This window comes from Adiantum capillus-veneris, chromosome 1 (assembly GCF_014529385.1).
Source record: "Adiantum capillus-veneris isolate H3 chromosome 1, ASM1452938v2, whole genome shotgun sequence".
NCBI classification, from domain to species: domain Eukaryota; kingdom Viridiplantae; phylum Streptophyta; class Polypodiopsida; order Polypodiales; family Pteridaceae; genus Adiantum; species Adiantum capillus-veneris.
Genome location: NC_140931.1, coordinates 9,879,283 through 9,899,411, shown reverse-complemented (window position 1 = coordinate 9,899,411; position 20,129 = coordinate 9,879,283). Strand labels below are relative to the sequence as shown.

The 20,129-nt window shown below is 46.8% G+C and overlaps 1 protein-coding gene and 1 pseudogene across 2 annotated transcripts in view; one reads left to right on the top strand and one right to left on the bottom strand.

The window, feature by feature from the left end:
* LOC147464293 (uncharacterized) overlaps window positions 1-20,129 on the bottom strand; it is a 122,000-nt gene that overhangs the window by 75,533 nt on the left and 26,338 nt on the right. For both annotated transcript variants that reach the window (XM_086513871.1, XM_086513868.1), the window contains exon 2: window positions 18,021-18,094. In XM_086513871.1, coding sequence (XP_086369997.1) covers window positions 18,021-18,094 — 74 coding nt within the window. The remainder of the gene's footprint in view (window positions 1-18,020; window positions 18,095-20,129) is intronic.
* On the top strand, window positions 1,520-16,915 carry LOC147464294 (uncharacterized; annotated as a pseudogene).

The window sequence follows — 20,129 nt, the reverse complement described above, 5'->3', positions numbered from 1 at the left end:
CAATTGCCGAATATCAGCCTGGGCTCTATACCAGATAGTGCCGACTCTACTTGCTGTAGCAAGAGCTATTCCCCAAACACTGACTGTGGTGAAAACATTACCGGTGCTGATAGACTGAAGTTTGGTTCCAGAGTCCTTTCCAAAGGTTCAATGCCGAGGGAAATGGATGCACATTACATGCGAATGCGAATGGAGAAGAGGTAAGGGGTCCTCTCTCCAACTCCTTCCATATCCGCATACAAAGCTAGGAGATCTTGGTACTCAAGATCTAGGTTTTTGTGTATCCGATGTCGATCTTCCTTCAAAGGCATGGCAATGAAGATGGGGTCTCGTAAGTCCATGGTCGGGACTCGATCTATCTCTTGGAAAATCGCTCGCTGCTGCTACTCCCTCGTTCCTGCACTACCTCGCCATCACCAACCCAGCCCTGAGTGAATCTATCTCGGATAGATCACTTCTACACTAGTGACCACTTCTATGACTTGGGTGGGACACTTTTCATTCTAGCTGGGACTTCTTTTTCATACCATGCACCAATGATCCTCACAGTGACAGATACACAGAGGAAGGGGAGCTCGATGCTACGCATCCGTAAGAGGGCTTCCTCGACTTTGCGCTCAGAGAGCGAGTGGTGGCTCTTTGGATAGAGGGCTTAGACATGCAGGACTCTCCTGCAGACAGAGTGGCCTCTGGACTTGCTCAGCTTAGTCGGCTATTTCTCCAGTGTAAGAAATAAAGGCTAAGTGTCTTATGGCCAGCCAGACGGGTGTGAACACCCTCTAGGTCACTTACTCACTTATTCTTTTAATGAAAACAAAAAATAAGCCCAATACACAATCGTGGGCTAAACTAACGATCTCTCTCTCTCTGTGCTCTTCTTCCTGCGCTCCTTCCTCCTCTCTCTCTCTCCTGCTTCCATCGCCCCCTCTTGCAACACCTTGAGCACCTCCTCCTTCTCCAACAACTGGTATCAGAGCACGGGCAACAACCTTCTCTCGCGACACGAGAGCTGAAAACTCTTTTCTCTGTTGCATTTCAGCTTCCCCATCGTTTGCGCTCAAGTTCTGTCGTGGAGGACTCATCTTGTCGCGAAGAACAGTGCCCATTCGTCAAAGTTGACAATTAGGATTTCAGGTTCAGTGCACAACAAAGGGGTTTTGCTGAATTTAAGGTGTTTTGACCTCCCAAAGTCAAAACATTAGCTTTACGGGTGAAACAGGTTGCTTACAGGTCAGATTCGCAGGTGTTTTAGGTGGACAGGTCTGAAATTCAGCAAAACAGTGAATTACAAGTCTGAATTTTGGTTAATTTCAGCGAAGTTCGGGGCTGATTTGATGTATTTCACCTTGTGGACACATTATGCAAGGTTTTTGCAGTGAATGTACGCCAATTTGGGCGAATTCTGAGGAGTTTTGAAGTTCTGAATTTTCAGGACAGCAGGGTTTATTAGCTGATTTTGCACTCATCTCGGCATGTTTAGCCTTGAGAAACAAGTGCGTTTGCATTTGTCTTTGTTGCAATGGCTTCCAGCAGTGAAAGTGGCAATTTGCTGCACATCAAGAAGCTTGAGGGTGCGCATAACTATGTGTAACAGACTTGGTCACTCCAAGTCAAGAATCAACCGCGACAGCACCAAATAACAACTTCAAAACAATTCACAGATCCCAATAGATTTGCACTGGCCCGGCGGAGTTCCATGCCTAGAGATATTGGCCCCAAAGACTGGCGCCCCTTTCGGTATTTCTTTTTATATTAATCAATCATCAAAGTACAAGAGAGCGGTAGGGTTTCACTCTCAGACTCTGTGTCCAGATGCTCTGAGAAGTGAGGCCCTCACCACTAATTTAAAGGTTACAAGGGATGCCCAAAAGCAGAGCCCCAAAAGCTTTTAAAATCAAAAGCATCAGTTCTCTCGCTCTCTTAGAGAGTCTTTTCTCTTTTTTTTTTTTTTAAAAGGCAAAAGCAAAATTCGCGTCGCTCATCATTTTCCAATTTTTTTAAATTTTTTTTTTTAATAATCCGCCTTTGCGATTTCCGGAATTTAGGGTTTTTGGCAAAAATTAGGGTTTGCAGGAATTTTAGGGTTTCTGCTGTCTGCCACGTCATCACTTTGTGATATACCCCCCTCTTGAAAGCATTGTAATCGACCGCGATTACGCCTGCAAAACCGACAAAAGCCATAAACCGTCTTAGCAGACACTGACTGTTAGTACCTACGTACTAGGAACGCACATCTAGCACTTGTACAAAATCGACAGTCACATCACACCACATCACAGGACATCACCAGACATCACAGGATATCACATGACATTCAACATTCATTCGGATCTTAGACCATGATTTATCGGCAATGTAGCTAGCAATCACATCTAGGTCCAATCGGGACCTCATCGATGTCCGATTGGCTAACCCCTATTGCAACCATGTCTATTCGAGATCAATCAGACCAAAATGCTGCAGTCATTTCGGCTATCAATTCCTGCACTCACAAGAAGTCAAGAACAAATCAGTATCATAATCAGGAATTCCATTTCATAAAGTCATCCAGCAAAATACTGTCAGCTCTCAGTATCCCTGAAGCTCAAAGAGACATTAGTGACTTTAGTATCAAAATCGAGGCATCTGTTGACAAAGGAGTGGAGTGACTCCCCTCTTGTGCATCCCACTGCACCAGATCTTCGGCCAAGCTGAGTTTCTGGGTTCCGTTTGGAGTAGACTATGCTAAACCAAAACATCGAGGTAAAGTTTTACAATCCGAGAAGTATCTGCTAGGTCCTCCTCCTCCATCCACTTCGCATCAAATGCAGGAAAGTTCTTGAACTAAACCAAGAACCGCCTTCGGACTTTACCTTTCTTCGTATCATTATGTGCCAAAATCTGTTCAGGAACAAGGATCTCCTCGTTGTCTTCCACTTTGGGTTGCTCATCAGGCTCCCCATCATCAGGCACATCACCCTTAACAGGGTTCAAGAGACTCACATGCAATGCATTGTGAATCCTCCAAGTATCTGGCAGTTCCAATCGGAAGGAGACATCATTTATCTTGTCAGTAATATGGAAAGGTCCGTAGTATCACATACTAAGCTTTGGAAAAAGCCTCTCCTTTCCCTGTTTCTTTCTTAGGCATGCCTTCTCAAAAGTAAGAGCACCCAATCATCCTCCTTCAGTTTCCAGTCGCGACGATGGCGATCCGCCGCCTTTTTCTGTCGTTCTTGAGACTCCTGCAAAGTCTCGCGAACCTTGGCAAAAGCCGTATCCAAACCTCGCGAATATTCATCCGCTTCAAATTTCTAATCTTTCGTGCTCAGGAAGGATGGAACCTTCGCAGCAGTTTCAACAATCTCTCATGGCGTCTTCCCCGTCGAAGAGTGTATCGTGTTATTGTAGGCAAATTCCACCAAAGGTAAGTTCTTTTCCCATTGAGTCTTCTGATGCGAGATACAAGACTTCAATAAATCTAAAATCACTGAATTAGCAATCTCAGATTGCCCGTCAGTCTGCAAGTGAAACGATGACGAGAACTGCAACCGCGTGCCAATGTTCTCCCAAATTGCCTTCCAAAACAAACTCATAAATCTGGGGTCTCTGTCAGAGACAATCGTCTCAGACGTGCCATGTAATCGGAAAATCATCGTGATCATTCTGTATTCTAGAGAGATCAAAAAAATGAAATCCATTTCAATATTTTCCGAGGGGTGGGTGGGTATGGGTAAAGGCTCTAACAATCCCTGTGCCTTATGCCTGTCAAACTTGAACTCCTGGCATACCAAGCAACTGCGCACGAACTCTTCCACATCCTCCTGAGTTTCCGCCAAAAGAAATCTCTCTCTACCCCTTTGATGGTGGTAGCAATGCCGCGGTGACCCGTAAAAGGTGGACAGTGGCAATCAGTCATAACCTTTTCCCTCAACGGCTGTGTAACGCACAACATAGTCTTTTTCATCAAGTAGCCTTCCCGAAGGGAGTATCCAGCTACTGTCTCCCCATCCCGTATCCGTGTGAAAATATCTACAAAATCTGTATCTGTGGCACACTGATCGACCATATCCTCGAAGCTCCTATGATGTATCGCGGAAATAGCCAGAACCAACGGTTTCCGAGACAAAGCATCTGCCACCACATTCTTCTGACCCTGCACATGGACAATCTGGAAGTGGAACTGTGACAAGATATTCACCCACCGCATCTGCTTTTCCGAAAGCTGCTTCTGTGACAAGAAGTAGCGCAAACTCTGATGGTCTGTAAAGACAGTAAAATCCGCTCCGAGTAGGTAATGCCGCCACTGAGTAAGAGCATGGATAACCGCCAAAAGCTCTTTCTCATAAATCTGTGCTGTCATCTCCGGCCTAGAGAACAAACGACTCTCGTAAGCTATGACATGGCCTTCTTGCATCAAGACCGCACCCAGACTACGACCACAAGCATCACAAAATACTTCAAATGACTTCTGCAAGTCCGGCAAAGTCAAATCTCGTCCTGTAGTGAATTTCTCTTTCAATGTCTGAAAGGCAGTCACCTCTGTGGGTTCCCACGAAAAAGGTACTCCTTTCTGTGTACAGGTATGCAAAGGGGAAGCAACCTCTGCAAACTTTCGTATGAACCGCCTGTAGTACGAACACAGTCCCAAGAAGCTTTTAACTTCAAGGACATTCCTCAAATCGGGCCAATCACGGATAGTCTCTATCTTGGCCGGGTCCATTTGCACTCCTGCTGCTGACACAATGTGTCCGAAGAAGTGTATCCATGGTAGGAAAAATTCACTTTTCTTAGCATTAATCACTAATGTGTGATCTCGTAATGCCTGAAAGACTTGAAGCAGATGATCTCTGTGTTCTGCCTCATTCTTGGAGAAAACAATGATGTCGTCAAAGAAAGTGCCAAAAAAAAAAAAATAGCCTGTACTCTCGAAAAATCCTGTCCATCATCCGGTTAAATGTCGCAGGAGCATTGGTTAAGCCAAAAGGCATCACCAAAAACTCAAATAACCCAAAAGTCGTCCGAAAAGCTGTCTCCTGGCGCTATCCTGATCTGATGATATCCACTCTTCAAGTCAATCCTGCTAAAGCACGAGGATCCCTGTAACCTGTCGAGTATATCATCGATCCTAGGAATCGGAAATCTGTTCTTGATGGTGATTTCGTTGAGAGTGCTATAATCGATGCACATTCTCCAAGATCCGTCTTTCTTCAAAACCAACAACACTGGAGAGCAATACGGTGAAGTACTAGGCTGGACAAGACCCTTTTCCAAGAGGTCTTTCACTGAGTTCATAATCTTTTCATTCTGTACTCGGCTCACACGATAAGGTGGCCGATTCGGTGGCGTGCTTCCAGATATCAGATCACTGGTATGATCTTCAAGCTCTCTCAAAAGCAATCGGCATAAGCGTTGAGAAAAAAAAATAAAAATCTTGGCGTTCTTTTCTTCAGGTCAAAACATATTCAACCTTTATCCATCGTTCAGTTCTCCCAAAAGAATGAGTAAGAAAACTGAAGTTCATCAAGTATAATCTCTAAGCCCTTCATTTATCAAAGTCGCTTTCTCGGCCCGGTAGTCAACCACGGCATAGTTCTTGTGGTACCAAGGGATCCCGAGTAGAACGTCACTCGCGTGCCCTGAACACCCCTGTCTTTGCAAATGAAGTTTGCCAATGCTCAGTGTAATGGCAACATCCCATCCGGATGCCAGTCGAACTACCTTCGCCTGTGGCGTCAGTCTGTCGGGCGTAGTTCCAAATCGAGCCGCCAATTCCAAGTGAAAAGAAGTTGGCCTTGGCTCCTTCAACAGAGCTTCTTGATCCTTCACTTTGCCCCGAAAGCGGCAAAGTTTGTACTTTCATTCATTAGATTCGGTGCAAGTCCCACGCCATGTGGTACCAGTTCTGCTTTTCTATCTGCCTTTTCTGACACATTCCTCAGCTGCTCTCGAACTCTCAGACCTGTCGTCGTCTTTATCATTTTGTTCTTTTTGTGCCTTATCAGGGCACTTTGCGGAAATATGTCCATGTTCCCCGCATCCAAAGCACTTCCCCTCTCTGATGAAGCGAGCTCTCTCCTCAGGAGTAAGCTTAGGTCGTGCATCCTTTTTTTTCTCTGGGTTGCTCTTTTTCATTCTACTTTCATTCCCAGAAGTCTGTTCGGCTCGTTGTGTCATGGCCTCATCTGTGGGGTAGGTCAGACTGCCAGAGTGAATGGCAAAGCCCCGCTTCGCATGACTCATCAACTCCTGAATAGAAGCTGACTTCTGTTCCAAGCAGTGATCTCGGATCTCTGTAGGTAGACCCAAGGTAAACCGCTCAATCTGTTCTCTGAACGAGATCTTCTTGAATGAAGAGGTGGGTAGAAAAGAGCTCCAGAATCTTTCACAATAAGAATTCACTGTATCGCTCTTGGTCATCCGGAGATGGTTCCAAGCAGCTCGTATATCTCGCTCAAACTCTTGAGTCAACCAAGAAGAAATAAAAAGCCTCTTGAATTTCAGCCATGTAACTGGCACAGTCTTGCTTAATAGAAGCGTGGACCACCAAGTACGAGCATTCCCCTTAAAGTAAGAGGTAGCTCTCCGAATCTTGGAGTGCTCTGAATAGCGTCCTCCCGCGAAAGTGATGTCAAACTGCTGTATAAAAGACAAAGCCTTCGAAGGATCTGAGTATCCTGAAAAGTATCAAACTTGATCGAGTGGCCACCTTCCTTAAACTCTCGGACTTTCTTGCTTTTATCTTCGAGAAAGTCATACTGGTTGGCTTTGTAAAAATTCTTCTTGTTCGCATAAAACTTTCCGTCATCGGAACCTGAGCTGTCTGTAGACGAGTCCTCAGTAGAACTGTGAGTCTCTGGGCGAGATTTAGCCTTCTTTGCCTTTCTCTTGCCCTTTCCAAAGCGTTGCTTCTTGCTTCGCTTTTTACCTTTTTTGTCTTCTTCGCTCGAATCCGAGGAGCTAGAAGAATTGTCAGAAGAAGAAGAAGAAGAACTGGGTAGGTCTTCAAACTTGACGCGCTTCTTCAATTTCTTTGCCTTGTCAAATGTCGACCGACGACCTAAATATCCCGGGAAGTCAGTGCCTTTGTTCTGCTTTTTGCCGTGCTTTTTGGCTTTCTTTTGCGTGTCAAAAAGCTGAGCAATCCGTGCATCAACCACGTTCTCCAGTTCCTTCTCCGTATATTTCTTGGAGGCAGAAGGTTTCTTGAGAGCGGGTTTCGGGAGTGGTGTTGTGGTTCTCTGCCACTCCATCTGTACCTCCTCCAAAGAGGTCTGGTTCATATATTTTGCCATCTTCGGGTCCTTGGCAAAATTGAGCATCATCATTGTTGCATCGCTGATCAACTGGCGACGCTCTCTCTCTCGCCGCTCCGCCTAAGTAGGCCAAGGCGGGCCATACTCTCTGCCTGAATCTTCGTTGTGATCCCAGCCCGCATCTCCAGATGCAGAGGGAGTCGACTGATCATTGCCTGAAGCCATAGGTGCCACGGAAAAAAAATTCGGAGATCGGATTTCCCGTAGAAGAGAAATCGGCCGTGCTCTGATACCACTGTAACAGACTTGGTCACTCCAAGTCAAGAATCAACCGCGACAGCACCAAATAACCACTTCAAAACAATTCACAGATCACAATAGATTTGCACTGGCCCGGCGGAGTTCCGTGCCTAGAGATATTGGCCCCAAAGACTGGCGCCCCTTTCGGTATTTCTTTTTATATTAATCAATCATCAAAGTACAAGAGAGCGGTAGGGTTTCACTCTCAGACTCTGCGTCCAAATGCTCTGAGAAGTGAGGCCCTCACCACTAATTTAAAGGTTACAAGGGATGCCCAAAAGCAGAGCCCCAAAAGCTTTTAAAATCAAAAGCATCAGTTCTCTCTCTCTCTTAGAGAGTCTTTTCTCTTTTTTTTATAAAAAAAAAAGCAAAAGCAAAATTCGCGTCGCTCATCATTTTCCTTTTTTTTTTTTAATTTTTAATAATCCGCCTCCGCGATTTCCGGAATTTAGGGTTTTTGGCAAAAATTAGGGTTTGCAAGAATTTTAGGGTTTCTGCTGTCCGCCACGTCATCACTTTGTGATACTATGCCATTCGGAAGAAGCAATGCTACAATGTGATGTTGCAAAAGAAACGGGCGAAGCCCATCAAGACAGAGGGTCAGAAGCCTGCAAACAAGGCAGGTGAGGAATGGAAAGAGGTGGACGAGTTGGCTCGCTCCACCATTATGCGTTCTATGTCTAACAGTTTGCTTTTCAATGTAGAGAATGAGGACACTGCATGGGACATGTGGAAGAGATTAGAGGATCTCTATGCACAGCAGAGCGCAGCTAGTAGAGTTTACTAGCTTAAGAAGCTTATGGATCTCCACATGAAGGAGGGTACGCAAATGTCGGTACATCTCAATGAGTTCAACTCAATTTTCAGCCAGCTGACGAACTTGAAATTTGAGATTGATGAGGTGTTCAAAGCTACTTTTCTGCTATGCACATTGCCTGAAAGCTGGGATACTTTCCGGACAGCTTTGAGCAATACCAACACTACGTTGTCTTACACGGATGTAGAGAGTTCTCTTCTTATGGAAGAGATGAACAGGAAGAACAATGCTTTGGTGACTACTTCTAATGCATTACATATGAGGGGTAGATCCCAACAAAGGGAGAAGAATGATGGAAAAGGCAAAGGGCATAGCAAGTCCCGTAATAAAAAGGATGTGGAGTGCCATCATTTGGCAAAAAGGGCCACTATAAACGGGAATGTTATGCGTGGAAGAAATTGAAGAACAAAGAGGCAGATGCTGATGCAAAAGACACTGGGAAAGCCAAGAAGAGCTCAGTTGTGATTGAAGAGGCAAATGTTGCCTCTAATTATGACAGTGAGAATAGCAATAATGTGCTTAATGCATCTTCCTTGGATGCAAAAACTCTTGTCTTGGGCTCTGATGAGCATATGCACCTATGGATACTTGACTCAGATGCTTCTTTTCATGTAACTTCACACAGAGAATATTTCTCTAATTACAGGGGTGGCAATCGTGGTAAAGTGCATTTGGGTGATGACTTTGCATGCGATATAGCAGGCATTGGTAGTGTGCATTGGCCTTTTGCAGATGGTATGACTTTTGTGTTGCAAAATGTGCGACATGTGCCACAGTTAAAAAAGAGTCTCATTAGCACTGGTGCATTGGATGATGTTGGCTGTCACACCACCTTTGGTGATAGCAAATGGAAAATATGCAAGGGTGCCAGGATTGTTGCTAAAGGTTCCAAGAGTGACACTTTGTATCCTTTGTATGTTTCTAGTGCTTGTGACCATGTTGTCGCCGTAACCGAGCAGCCGAGTGTTTCTTTGTGGCATGGCCGGTTGGGACACATGAGTAAAAAGGGAATGGAAACTCTTTCTCGTTGTGGTTATTTGCTGTGTTTGAAGTTTGCTGATTTTTCACATTGTGAACATTGTATTTTTGGCAGGCACGCTCAAACACCGCATAAAAGGGTTCTTTCTTCCAAGTCTTTACAGTTAGACTTAGTACATTCTGATGTATGTGAGATGCCACAGTTATCGTTAGGGGGAAAGAAATATTCATTGATGATGCGACCCGCAAGGTGTGTATATATCCAATTTGCTTAAAGAATGATGTATTGGATACATTTAAGAAGTTTCTTGAATATGTTGAGAACCAAACTGGCAAGAAACTCAGGTCTTTGCGCTCGGATAATGGGGGAGAATATGTGTCAAAAGCCTTCAAGGACTTTTGTGACGTTAAGGCCATTAAAAGAGAGCTCACGGCTCCTTCTAACCCTTCCCAGAATGGAGTTGCAGAAAGATTGAATAGGACTATTCAAGAGAAAGTCCGTTGTATGCTGTCACATGCTGCGTTACCCCACAGTTTTTGGGCAGAGGCTGTTAGTACAGCCGTTCACTTGATTAACACGTCACCAAGTAAGACTTTGGGTGGGAGAGTGCCTGAGGAGGTGTGGTCCGGCAAGCCACCCTCATATGCACATTTGAGAGTGTTTGGTTGCGAGGCTTATGTTCACATCCGGAGTGAATTACGCACCAAGCTTGACCCCAAGTCTTGTAAATGTATTTTCCTAGGATACGGTGAGGATGGTGAAATGGGGTATAGGTTATGGGATCCTGCAATGAGAAAGGTTAGCAGCAATGATGTCATCTTCAATGAGAAATGCATGCATAAAGAGCCCATTAGGACCGAGGAAGTCAAGAGGGTTGTTTTTTTGGAAGATGTACCTTATGGACAGCCAAGAATGCCCAATGTACAGCAGCGTTTTGAACCTGAAAATGGTGCTGAAAATCAGCAAGAAGGTGTTGAAAATCAGCCCAATGAAGTTGCCATTGATGCACCACAAGTTGAGGAGCAGGAGGATGCACAAAATCAGTCATTCAATGCAATGCAACCGGTAGAACAGCCTGCTGAATTTTTTTTTTCCCCGAGAAAAAGATCCTTCTATTAGTTAATGAAACTGCCCATAGGGCTACAACCTCCTCTACAAAAGAGGGCTACAACAAGCATGATGAGGAGACTCTCCCAATGAAAAAACAACATATGTACAATGAGGCTAAATCAAGAGATGAGAGGAGAAAAAAGCCACACATGTGAACGGTAGTGCCATCTAAGCACACCCTGGACCATGGTGAAAAAAAGGCCAAGGACGCCAAAGTCGAAGGAAAGCCTGTCTACGCTCCCACATGCAGTCGAAACTGCCCTGAAGTCTCTCGAACTGTCCTCTGAGAATATGGATCAGCTCTAGCCAAAGATCCCGAAAACTCTCTGTTGGTGGTACAAGGCGAACCTCGAAGATGCGGAAGCAACGGGCTCGTCAAATGAACCAGAGTGTCAGGCCACTGATGAGCTCCCAACACTCCTCTCTCTCACTGCACCACTCCTGTGGAGTAAGCTCTGTAGCAGGCTGGTGTGTAGGTCAACCCCCTTGCATCACTACCATCCTGCTGGTGGAAGATAGCTCAAACTGAAGTGCCGGGCCCGTGAGAGTGGACCAAGAAGCTGCCCCCCAAGTGTACTGCCGAGCCGTGGAAAGGGTTGGCATCAACCGAAGGACACGAAGCCACACCTCTTGTGCCAAAGGACAGTCCCAAAGATAGTGACACTGAATCTCCACAAGATGGTCACAAGCTGCACATGCGGCTGAGAGACCACTATGTACAAGCCAGCTTCCAACTGCTGTAGCTCTGTGTGCAACCAGCCACTGGAACAAAGTGACTTGTCTCGGCTGTCTGGAGACCCACAACCTCTCCCAAAAAGCTGCCAAGAACTCAGCTGTGAGACCCTCCTCCTGCCAATGAGGTGCTGCAGCAAGACGAGCCTCTCTCTGCGCTGCCAGTATGTGACGTCCCAATCGAACAGTGTATTGAAAGAAAGGGACACCTGGATGGTCTGTAGAGGAGAAAGGGTCCCTCCACAGCCACTCTCTAGTATCCCACTGTACTCGTGCCAGTGGACAGCTCTCCCAAGCCCACAGTCTCCAGTGGCCAGTCTCAAGAGCTGCTGGGACGGGATCTATGACACAAGTCCTCCCACAGATACCCACCACACTAGTCCTCTGAAAACAGCAGTCTGCCACCTACGGGGCCTCTACTGCAACTCGATGTAAGCGTCCCTCACCCTGTAGCTCGAAAAACAGGGAGGGTATAGTCTCTGAGCAAAAGCCCGAACTGAGATGAGAACCTCCAGTCGTGTGAAGGTCTCCATCCATCTAGCCGCTGCTGACTCAAGAGGTGTGAGCCACTCAACTGGTACTGCCTCTGATGTCCTCACACATGGCTCCACACCCCTCTCATGCCCTGTAGCTGAATGCCCTAAAGCTCCTCTGACAAGCCTGAGAACTATAACCAGTCACCTAGAGAGCGTGTTGGACCCTCTGCCATGGAACCCCAAGAAATATGAGGCCGACTACCAACCAAGTGGCCTCTCTGAGTGCTAACCATGGGGTCCTCCATGCAAGTAGACTGACGCTGCTCCAGGCCTCGCCGCAATTGCTCTCAGGATCGGAGCAGACTCACAGCGAAGCGGTCCTCCAGTCTCCTGCTCAAGCCAACTTTGCGCATCTCTGTGAAAATCCATCGAGTCGAGGGTCACCATGGGCCTCCAGCCTGAGGCACCTTAGCACTAAGCCGCTGAAGCAAGAACTCCTTCCAGGGCTCCTCACCTGGAAGAAGTCCTCTGACGATGAACTTCCCAAGAAGGCCTCTGCTCTGCTGTGCTCGGTCTATGATCCCCAACCCTCCCTGAGAACAAGGAAGAGCGATGACCTACCATGCCACTCTGGCCCGGGCTATCTGAGTGTCACGCCCTGACCAAAGGAAGTTCCTGATCAGCCTTTCTACCTGGCTAATACAAGAACTCGAGAAGATCCAATAAGAAGTGATGTACCACATAGTAGCCAACAACACCTGGTTGGCCACTACAACTTTGCCTACCAAAGAAAGTCGTGCGGAGCTCCAATGTAACAACTTCCTCCTGATAGACAGGAGGAGGGAAGAAATCTACTGCTCGGGAGACAAGTCCAAACCAACCTGACACCCCAAGTACCGAACTGCAGTCCCTGGGGGAATCCCCTTGAAACCCTCATCTGGCATCCAATCAGGTGGAGGAGCACTACCAACCGAGAAAGCCACTGTCTTTCTCTAGTTGATCAGTGCGCCAGATGCACAACAGAAAGTCTTAAGAGCCTGCTCACACCTGTGAAGGTTGGCCTCCTGGCCCTCCGAGTACAAGGCTGAGTCATCTGCAAACTCAGCGTCCAGTAGCTCATCACCCCGAATAGGGAGCCTTAAGCCACGTAAACCAACCTGCTGTCGTGAAACCAAAAAACCTGCTCATCGCCTCAGCATCGAACACAAAGAGAAAGGAGGCAACAGGGCGGCCCTGTCTGACCGAACGTGAGAGCATGAAACGATCACCTCTAACTCCTGCTAAAAGCACCTGATTGTGTGCCCGTCTGTACAAAGTTGACACCCCTCTGATCCAAGCATCTGAGAAGCCCATCCCGCGTAGAGTGCCCTCCAAAAAATCCCAGTCAACTCTGTCGTAGGCCTTCTCAAAATCGAGAAGAAGAATCACCAAGTCCTCACCACGGAGCCGCGCAAGGGCAGAAGCCTCCCAAAAAGTAAAGATGTTGTCAAGGATACTACGCTCCTTGACAAAACCTATCTAAGTTCCATGTATAAGGCTCTCTAGAAGTGGCTGAATCCTCAAACTCAGAGCCTTGACAAGAATTTTGTAGGCTGAGTTGAGGATGGTGATGGGGCGCCACTGTCGAATCTCATCCAAGGAGCCACCCTCCTTGGGAATGAGGTAAATCAGGCCCTCACTCATGCTGTCGGGCATCTCACCTATGTGCAGGATGTATTGAAAAGCACTCAAAGATTTGAGCCAAGCAAGTCCGAGTACCCCAAGAAAAAGTTGGGAGTCAAGCCATCCTCACCTGGACAGCTACCACGGGGGAGTGCACTAAGAGCCGTGTGCAGCTCCTCTAGCTGTAGAGGCGGCTCAAGCCTGTGACGCATCTCCTCAGTCACAAGACAAGGCATCTGTGCCCACACCTGCTCTCTGCATGCATCTTGACGCTCTGACTAGGGCTCTGCACACAGTAAATCACGGTAGAAGTCAGTAGCAACTGCACGCATGTCCTCTGGCTCTGAAGCAACTGACTCATTGGGCCTCCTCAACTAACTGACCTTGGCATGCGTATGCCGAGGTCCCACTGCCTCAAAGAAAGCATCTATCACTCTATCACCCATCTAGGTCCACTGAGATGCCTGTCGATGGAAAGCAAACTCATGGCGCCTCTCCTCTGTGCTGACGAGCTCCTGGAGAGCCTGCTGTAACTGCTCCTCCAACCAAGGACTGTTTGGATGTTGCTCCTGCATCCTCTGCAAGGAAGCAACGCCCCGTTGAAGGCGTTGCTGCTCCTCTCTAACTACAGCCAGGCGAGCAGAAGACTCCTGAAGAAAGAGCCGACAGTTGAGCAAGTCCTGAGGCCACTCTGTCAGCAGGAGAATCCTGTAAGTCTAAGCTCTCTGTCCAAAGAGCCTCCACTCGCTCTCTGAGTGCAGAGTCCAGCAAGACCCTCTCTGGGATGCGTAGAATCGTGCTCCCCCTCCTCTGCCTATCAGTCACTGTAAGCATCATTGGTGCATGGTCAAAAAAGGAGGTCCCAGCCAAAATGCCAACAGTCCCACCCAAGTCACAAAAGTGATCACTACTGTAGAAGCGATCTATCCGAGATAGATTCACTCCTCCCACTCGACGGTCCGAACGAGAGAAGGCTAGGTTGTCAGGCGGCCTCACAAAGCTAGAATGCTGCCACACATCTGAAACCCGCGGAGTCATACATAACCTCTCCCAAGCTACCAACTCATCTCCATGCACAGTAGCATGGCTACCTCCAACCCTGTCATCTGGGTCCTCCAACATGTTGAAGTCTCCCCCAATGCACCAATGCTCTACCTGCGGCAGAGACTCTGCAATGTGAGCCCAAAACTCTGCACGTGCGCTCGCCACATTGGGCGTGTAGATGTTCAGGAAGCCCATCAGGCAGCCCTGAACCTGTATAGTAATCCACTGAGCCCTGCCTGGCACAATAATCCCCTTGCCCACAATGGCCTGCTGCAAAGAGTCCGCAATGGTCATACATACCCCACCCTGGATGCCTCCAAGTCCAAAAGCAGCTGACCAAAAAGTCTCATAGCGACCACGCAAAATCTGACCACATCGCCGAATGCGTCTCTCACAAAGATGATGCTCCTGTAGCATAAGAATGTCAATCTCACCACCCACAAGGCATCTCTGCACCTCCTAACACAGCCGACCTCTCTGACGCTGAATCTCGAGCCCTCCTAATCCCTGCACATTCCATGAGATGATCCTCATGGAGTCGGTGAGAGAAAACAGATGTTGCCACAGCAGCCAACCTAGTTATATTTGAGGCCGGTTTGGATGGGAAGTAATCCGCATCCGAACGACCTCTAGACAAGCGCGCAAGAAGTGACTGTCCCACCCAAGCCCAAGCCGAGCGTGCAACCAGAAAGGGTTACATCCTCTGTCCAAGAATCCTCATGCACAAAAACATAACACGGAGGGCACTGAGTGTTAGCAAACAAATGCACCACAATGTGCCTGCAACCCACTGTATCTGGAGGTGTCACGCTAAACTTGGCAAGAGACCAAATTGTTTGTACCAGATCTGTCATTGCTAAGTCCCCTGTGTGGTGTGAGAACACAATAGCCTGGGTCTGGAACCAGTCCAGGGCTGTGTGCTCGGTCCACTCTGTGATATCTCTCCCACACAACGGAAAGGAGAAACCCACCGCTGTGTCCGGGGCCTCACTGCCTCTAGCTGCAAGAAGAGGACGTGGACTCGAAAGCTGGCCTCCTCCAAGTCGGGAGAGGAATCACCCAGAAACCGAGGGGGAGGGACGATAGAGGGAGTGCGAGGCAGAGGCGGACGGGCACGAGGTTGGGGTAATTGAGCGCGGGGCTGAGGCGGGCAAGCTGCGCACTGGGAGAAACTACGTGTGGAGCAGGCAGCGGGCAGCGCGAGGGAGGAGGGGGGAGGTGCGAGCGATGGCGAGGGGAGGGTTGCAGGTGCGTGCGGCGCAGGGGGTGTGTGCGCAGCAGCGAGCTCGAAAACCCAAGGTACCGAACAGCCCGCTGATTTTGAGGATGCGCAGGCTGAAAAATCCACCTGCCATGGATCATTGGGTGCGTAGATCTACTCGGGAGACTAGGCCTCCTGATAGATATGTCCCTTCCATGGACTATGTGATGCTTACTGACTGTGGGGAGCCGTCTTGTTATAAAGAGGCTATTGGTAGAACGGACAGTAAGAAATGGTACAAAGCAATGCTATCTGAGATGGATTCCCTAGAGAAAACCATACATGGGACTTGGTAGATTTGCCAAAAGGGGCAAAAGCATTGCCATGTAAATGGGTCTACAAAGTTGCAAAAGGGTATAAGCAGAAGCATGGTGTTGATTTTGATGAGATTTTCTCTCCTGTACTAAAGCTTACTACGTTGCGGATCGTTTTAGCCTTGGTTGCTGCTCTAGATATAGAATTAAGGCAAATGAATGTAAAAACAGCTTTTTTACATGGTATTTTGCGTGAGATCATATATATGATGCAACTTGAACGTTTTGTGGTCAAGGGAAAGGAGAAGAAAGTATGTAGACTCAATAAAAGCTTGTATGGATTGAAACAATCTCCGTGTGCATGGTATCACAAGTTTGATACTTTTATGAGATCTCAAGGGTACAAAAGAAGTAATGCAGATCACTGTTTATATACAAAAAAGGCAAGTGATGGAAGCCTCCTATTGCTTACCTTGTATGTAGATGACATGCTTCTTGCGGGTAAAAACGTCAAAGAGCTTGATGCATTACAAAACAGCTTACGCTTTTTCACCAGGAGGGTGAGTGGTCTTGTGGCAAGAAACCTGTATCCCGGCTATAGTGTTCCATGTTACAGTTGGAGGACCACGTGGGGCTAGCCTAGTCTTGGACGGCACTTTATAGGTGGGCTACTCCTGGTCCTAGACAGCACTTTACAGCAAGCACTTGGCGGGGAGACAGTTGTGTGATAGCCAAACCACCTCCCGCCTGGAGGGTTCTCCACCACAGTAGTGTACTCAGCTTATCCCTTCCTTATATATTCTGCTTCTGTATAAACTTTCAAAGCGTTTGTCTCTAAGGGCTTATACTTTATGCGAGTCATCAGTCTATGCCCATAGGAGTCTATCGATTTATCTTTGTCATGGGGGTGTAGAGGCTCAATCCATGCATGGAGTGTGCAGGTGTGACTGACTCATTGTACCAGGTTCGTCCTCAGTCTGGAGCTGAGAGTGCTGCTAGCCAGGTTATTGTAGTTGATACATTGGGAGTAGTGGAGCTCAGCTGAGTTTTGGGTCTTATTCTAGTGTGTCATTATTGTTCTCCATTGTCGTGCTAGTTGTGCTCTGTTTACTGCGTGTATGGTTCACTGAGGGAGAGACTTCGTGCACGATGCACTGAGGCACCCACATTCACTAAGAGCACATAGAGCATGTTATACGTTTCTTTTACATCTGGCCAGTTACAAAATGACTTCAAAACATGTCCATCAGATATTTGTGAACTTGGTTCACATACGACAAACATATGCATTATCATGCCCACTTATGCGACAACTTGAAGTACCTTTTTCATTGTGGTTCTTTCCAAACAATTTGAAGACGTATGAAGAAAGTTTACAAACATATTCCAATAATGTGGCATTCCAATTTCCCTTCCTTTGATTCGAGCTTGTTCTTCCTGTTCCCTTGTGACTACACTCCGTGCATAAAGATGGATGAAATAGAATTGATTTAGCGATGCAAAGACTTGCCACAGCACCAAAGGAATAGCAAACCAAATGCTCAAGAAATAGGCGCATGATCAAAGAGAATATAATGAAAACAGTTCTGGTTAAGGAAACCCATCCATTGGCATAAGAGAAATCGAAGAGCTCTAGCAGTCTTTCCAAGAGATACCAGGACCTTGTAATCTATAAAAAAATGCCATATGCCACCCACAAATACATAAAAAGTTGGAACTATAATCATACCATAACGGAGTAATGGCAATAAATCGATAAGGCCATGCGAATTAGAATACACATAAAATCATGTGAGAAAAGGTCAACAAGTCAAGAAACTAGAAAATTCAATATAAAGAGCAAGGGCCTCAAGTTACACAACAGCAAAAAAACCTCCAAAATTAACCTCGACACTCTTTCATACGTGAAGATGTAGGAGCTTCAATCTAACACACATAGGTTAATGCAAGAAGCAAAACCTCTTGCCATGAATCTGCACCAGATTGAGTTTTCCAGTCACTTTTAAGTTGTGTTTCGAAAAAAATACAGCACAAACATATAATCTAAACAACCTCAACATCATTGCAAAAAAGCACACTGTTGGATTATGAAGGCAACAAAAGCACCTGAGATTCTTGAAGACTTGTGTAGAGAAAAATCTTGAACATACCAGTGCACTACAACTTGTGTTTGCTGATGGATTGCATCTAGATTCAAGTTCTGAATTGCCTTGTCTAAGCGTGCCTATTTCAGAAAACAGAAAACAAATAAATCAAGAAAACATGCCAAAAAACAAAGGTCAGAACCATAATTTCTGCTTTCATGATCCTGAGGCTTGAATATCTTCTTTCAGGATTGATATAGCCTAGCAGAACATTACATGCATTGTGCAATTTCCCCTCTCCCTTGGAATTGATTAAGTGTATGAGTCTCTCTCTCTCTCTCTCTCTCTCTCTCTCTCTCTCTCTCTCTCTCTCTCTCAGCACTTCTATCCTTTTTTGGATATCCAGAGGATACTCAAATGTTGTACTACATTTTACACCACCCCCCATTAGCACAAGATGGAGCTAACTAGATTGATGCATTTGCATGGTTGTACTATCCCCAGCAATACTCACAAGGGACGCATTCCAGGACGGGGGACGGGGGACGGGGCTCAAATGGATTTTTAGTGTAAAAAAGAGGGCGGGACGGCAAAAGGGGACGGAAAAGTGGGGACGGGAAGCCCGGAAAAGGGCGTTCCCTATGACTATGCCCTTAGCATATAGACATGCACATATCCCTAGTACTAGAGCTCCACCCATCCCCATAGATCTCATCACCCACCTGACGTCCTTCTGTCACTGGCATATGACTACTATCTATCCTTTTTGTTGATTTCTTTCTTATTATTTATTTATTTTCACTTTTTGGAAACACCGCTCTAGAAATCTAACTGCCCTGCGTTGCATAGCTAGTGTGAAACTGTTTAGAGGGTGTCCAAGCTTGAGGGCAAGAGAGCACTAAGGTTGGACAAGGACTATGGTTAGCCAAAGTGGGGTCATTGACTAGCCAAAGTGGAATCCTTTGCTACATAGGCTACATTTCAGTTCTTGGTGTGGCTGCAGTGTACAAAGAGGGTCAGATGACCTAGAAAGATACAATGGCAGCATCTCCTAAAATTTAGGGAACTGCTATTTTGGACCTTAAAATGTGTTCGCGTCATTAGCTCTGGGATGACAAGAGGAACATTTTATTGCTCTGCTGCAAAGTCAACTGATGCACCAGTTGAGATATTTTTAGCTGGGAATGCCCAAAGTCGCAAAGTGTGCCATGTGGCACTCCGTGAGCATTCTGCTACTCTTGGCCAGAGAGGGGGCGCCTAAAATGAGAGAGGAGACTCATTTGCAGCTTTGTCACAGGTTAAGAGCTATGGAGTGCTTCCTTTCCCTCTTATGTACAGTACGGTGCCAGGAGTGATGCCCTGCACGCTACGCATTGCTCTCTCTCTCCCCTATGAGCAGTATGTTATGCCCATCTAGTGGGCTTTTCATTTGACCAATGTACAGTTATGTGGGTTCATGCGCGATTGCCGAGGAAAGAGCCTCTTGCACAGGTACTGGATTAGCTAGCGGCTAATCCCCCGCAGGTACAGGTGAATTCGGAGAGGTTTCACGTGCGAAATCCCGTTCGATTCAAAGGGCAAGTAGCCCTACAAGTGCGGGAGCTCGAGGACTTGCTACGGATGCGACCGGCACGCGAAATGGAGCCCGAAACAGTGAATTATAGCCTGCTGTGTATTTTTGCAGGTTTAGGGTTTCGGCGCTAAACGGACCCTAATATCCCCAGGAGGTTCGGAGACGCGGGGGGACCGCTGTACAGGTGATCTGGCACATTTTCGGGGCAGAAAACAGAGAATTCAGCGTGCTGCAAATTCTCACCAGGTTTTGCAAAGTGTCCGTATGCGTAGAGAAAGTCATCTGATGCATGGGGATACTGACTGTGAAGGGTCCTAGTACAGTTATGCTGCCGAAATCGGGCCAGAATAGATGAAATTCAGCCCAGATTGTGCGGGGCAGCTTGTAGGGAACCACAGCTTTTATTCCCTCTTTTAAAGAATAAAGAAATACCGAAAGGGGCGCCTATTTAGGGGCCAATCTGGTGTCGGTCTTCTCATACAGGTGCAATCTAGCAACCTGTATCCCTTTCCCCTTTGTTGTGTCTTGAAAGTACAGGTAAAGTGGGCGACAAATTAAATGGGTGAAAGCAAATAAAGTTTAAGTCTAAGGTTTACAACACT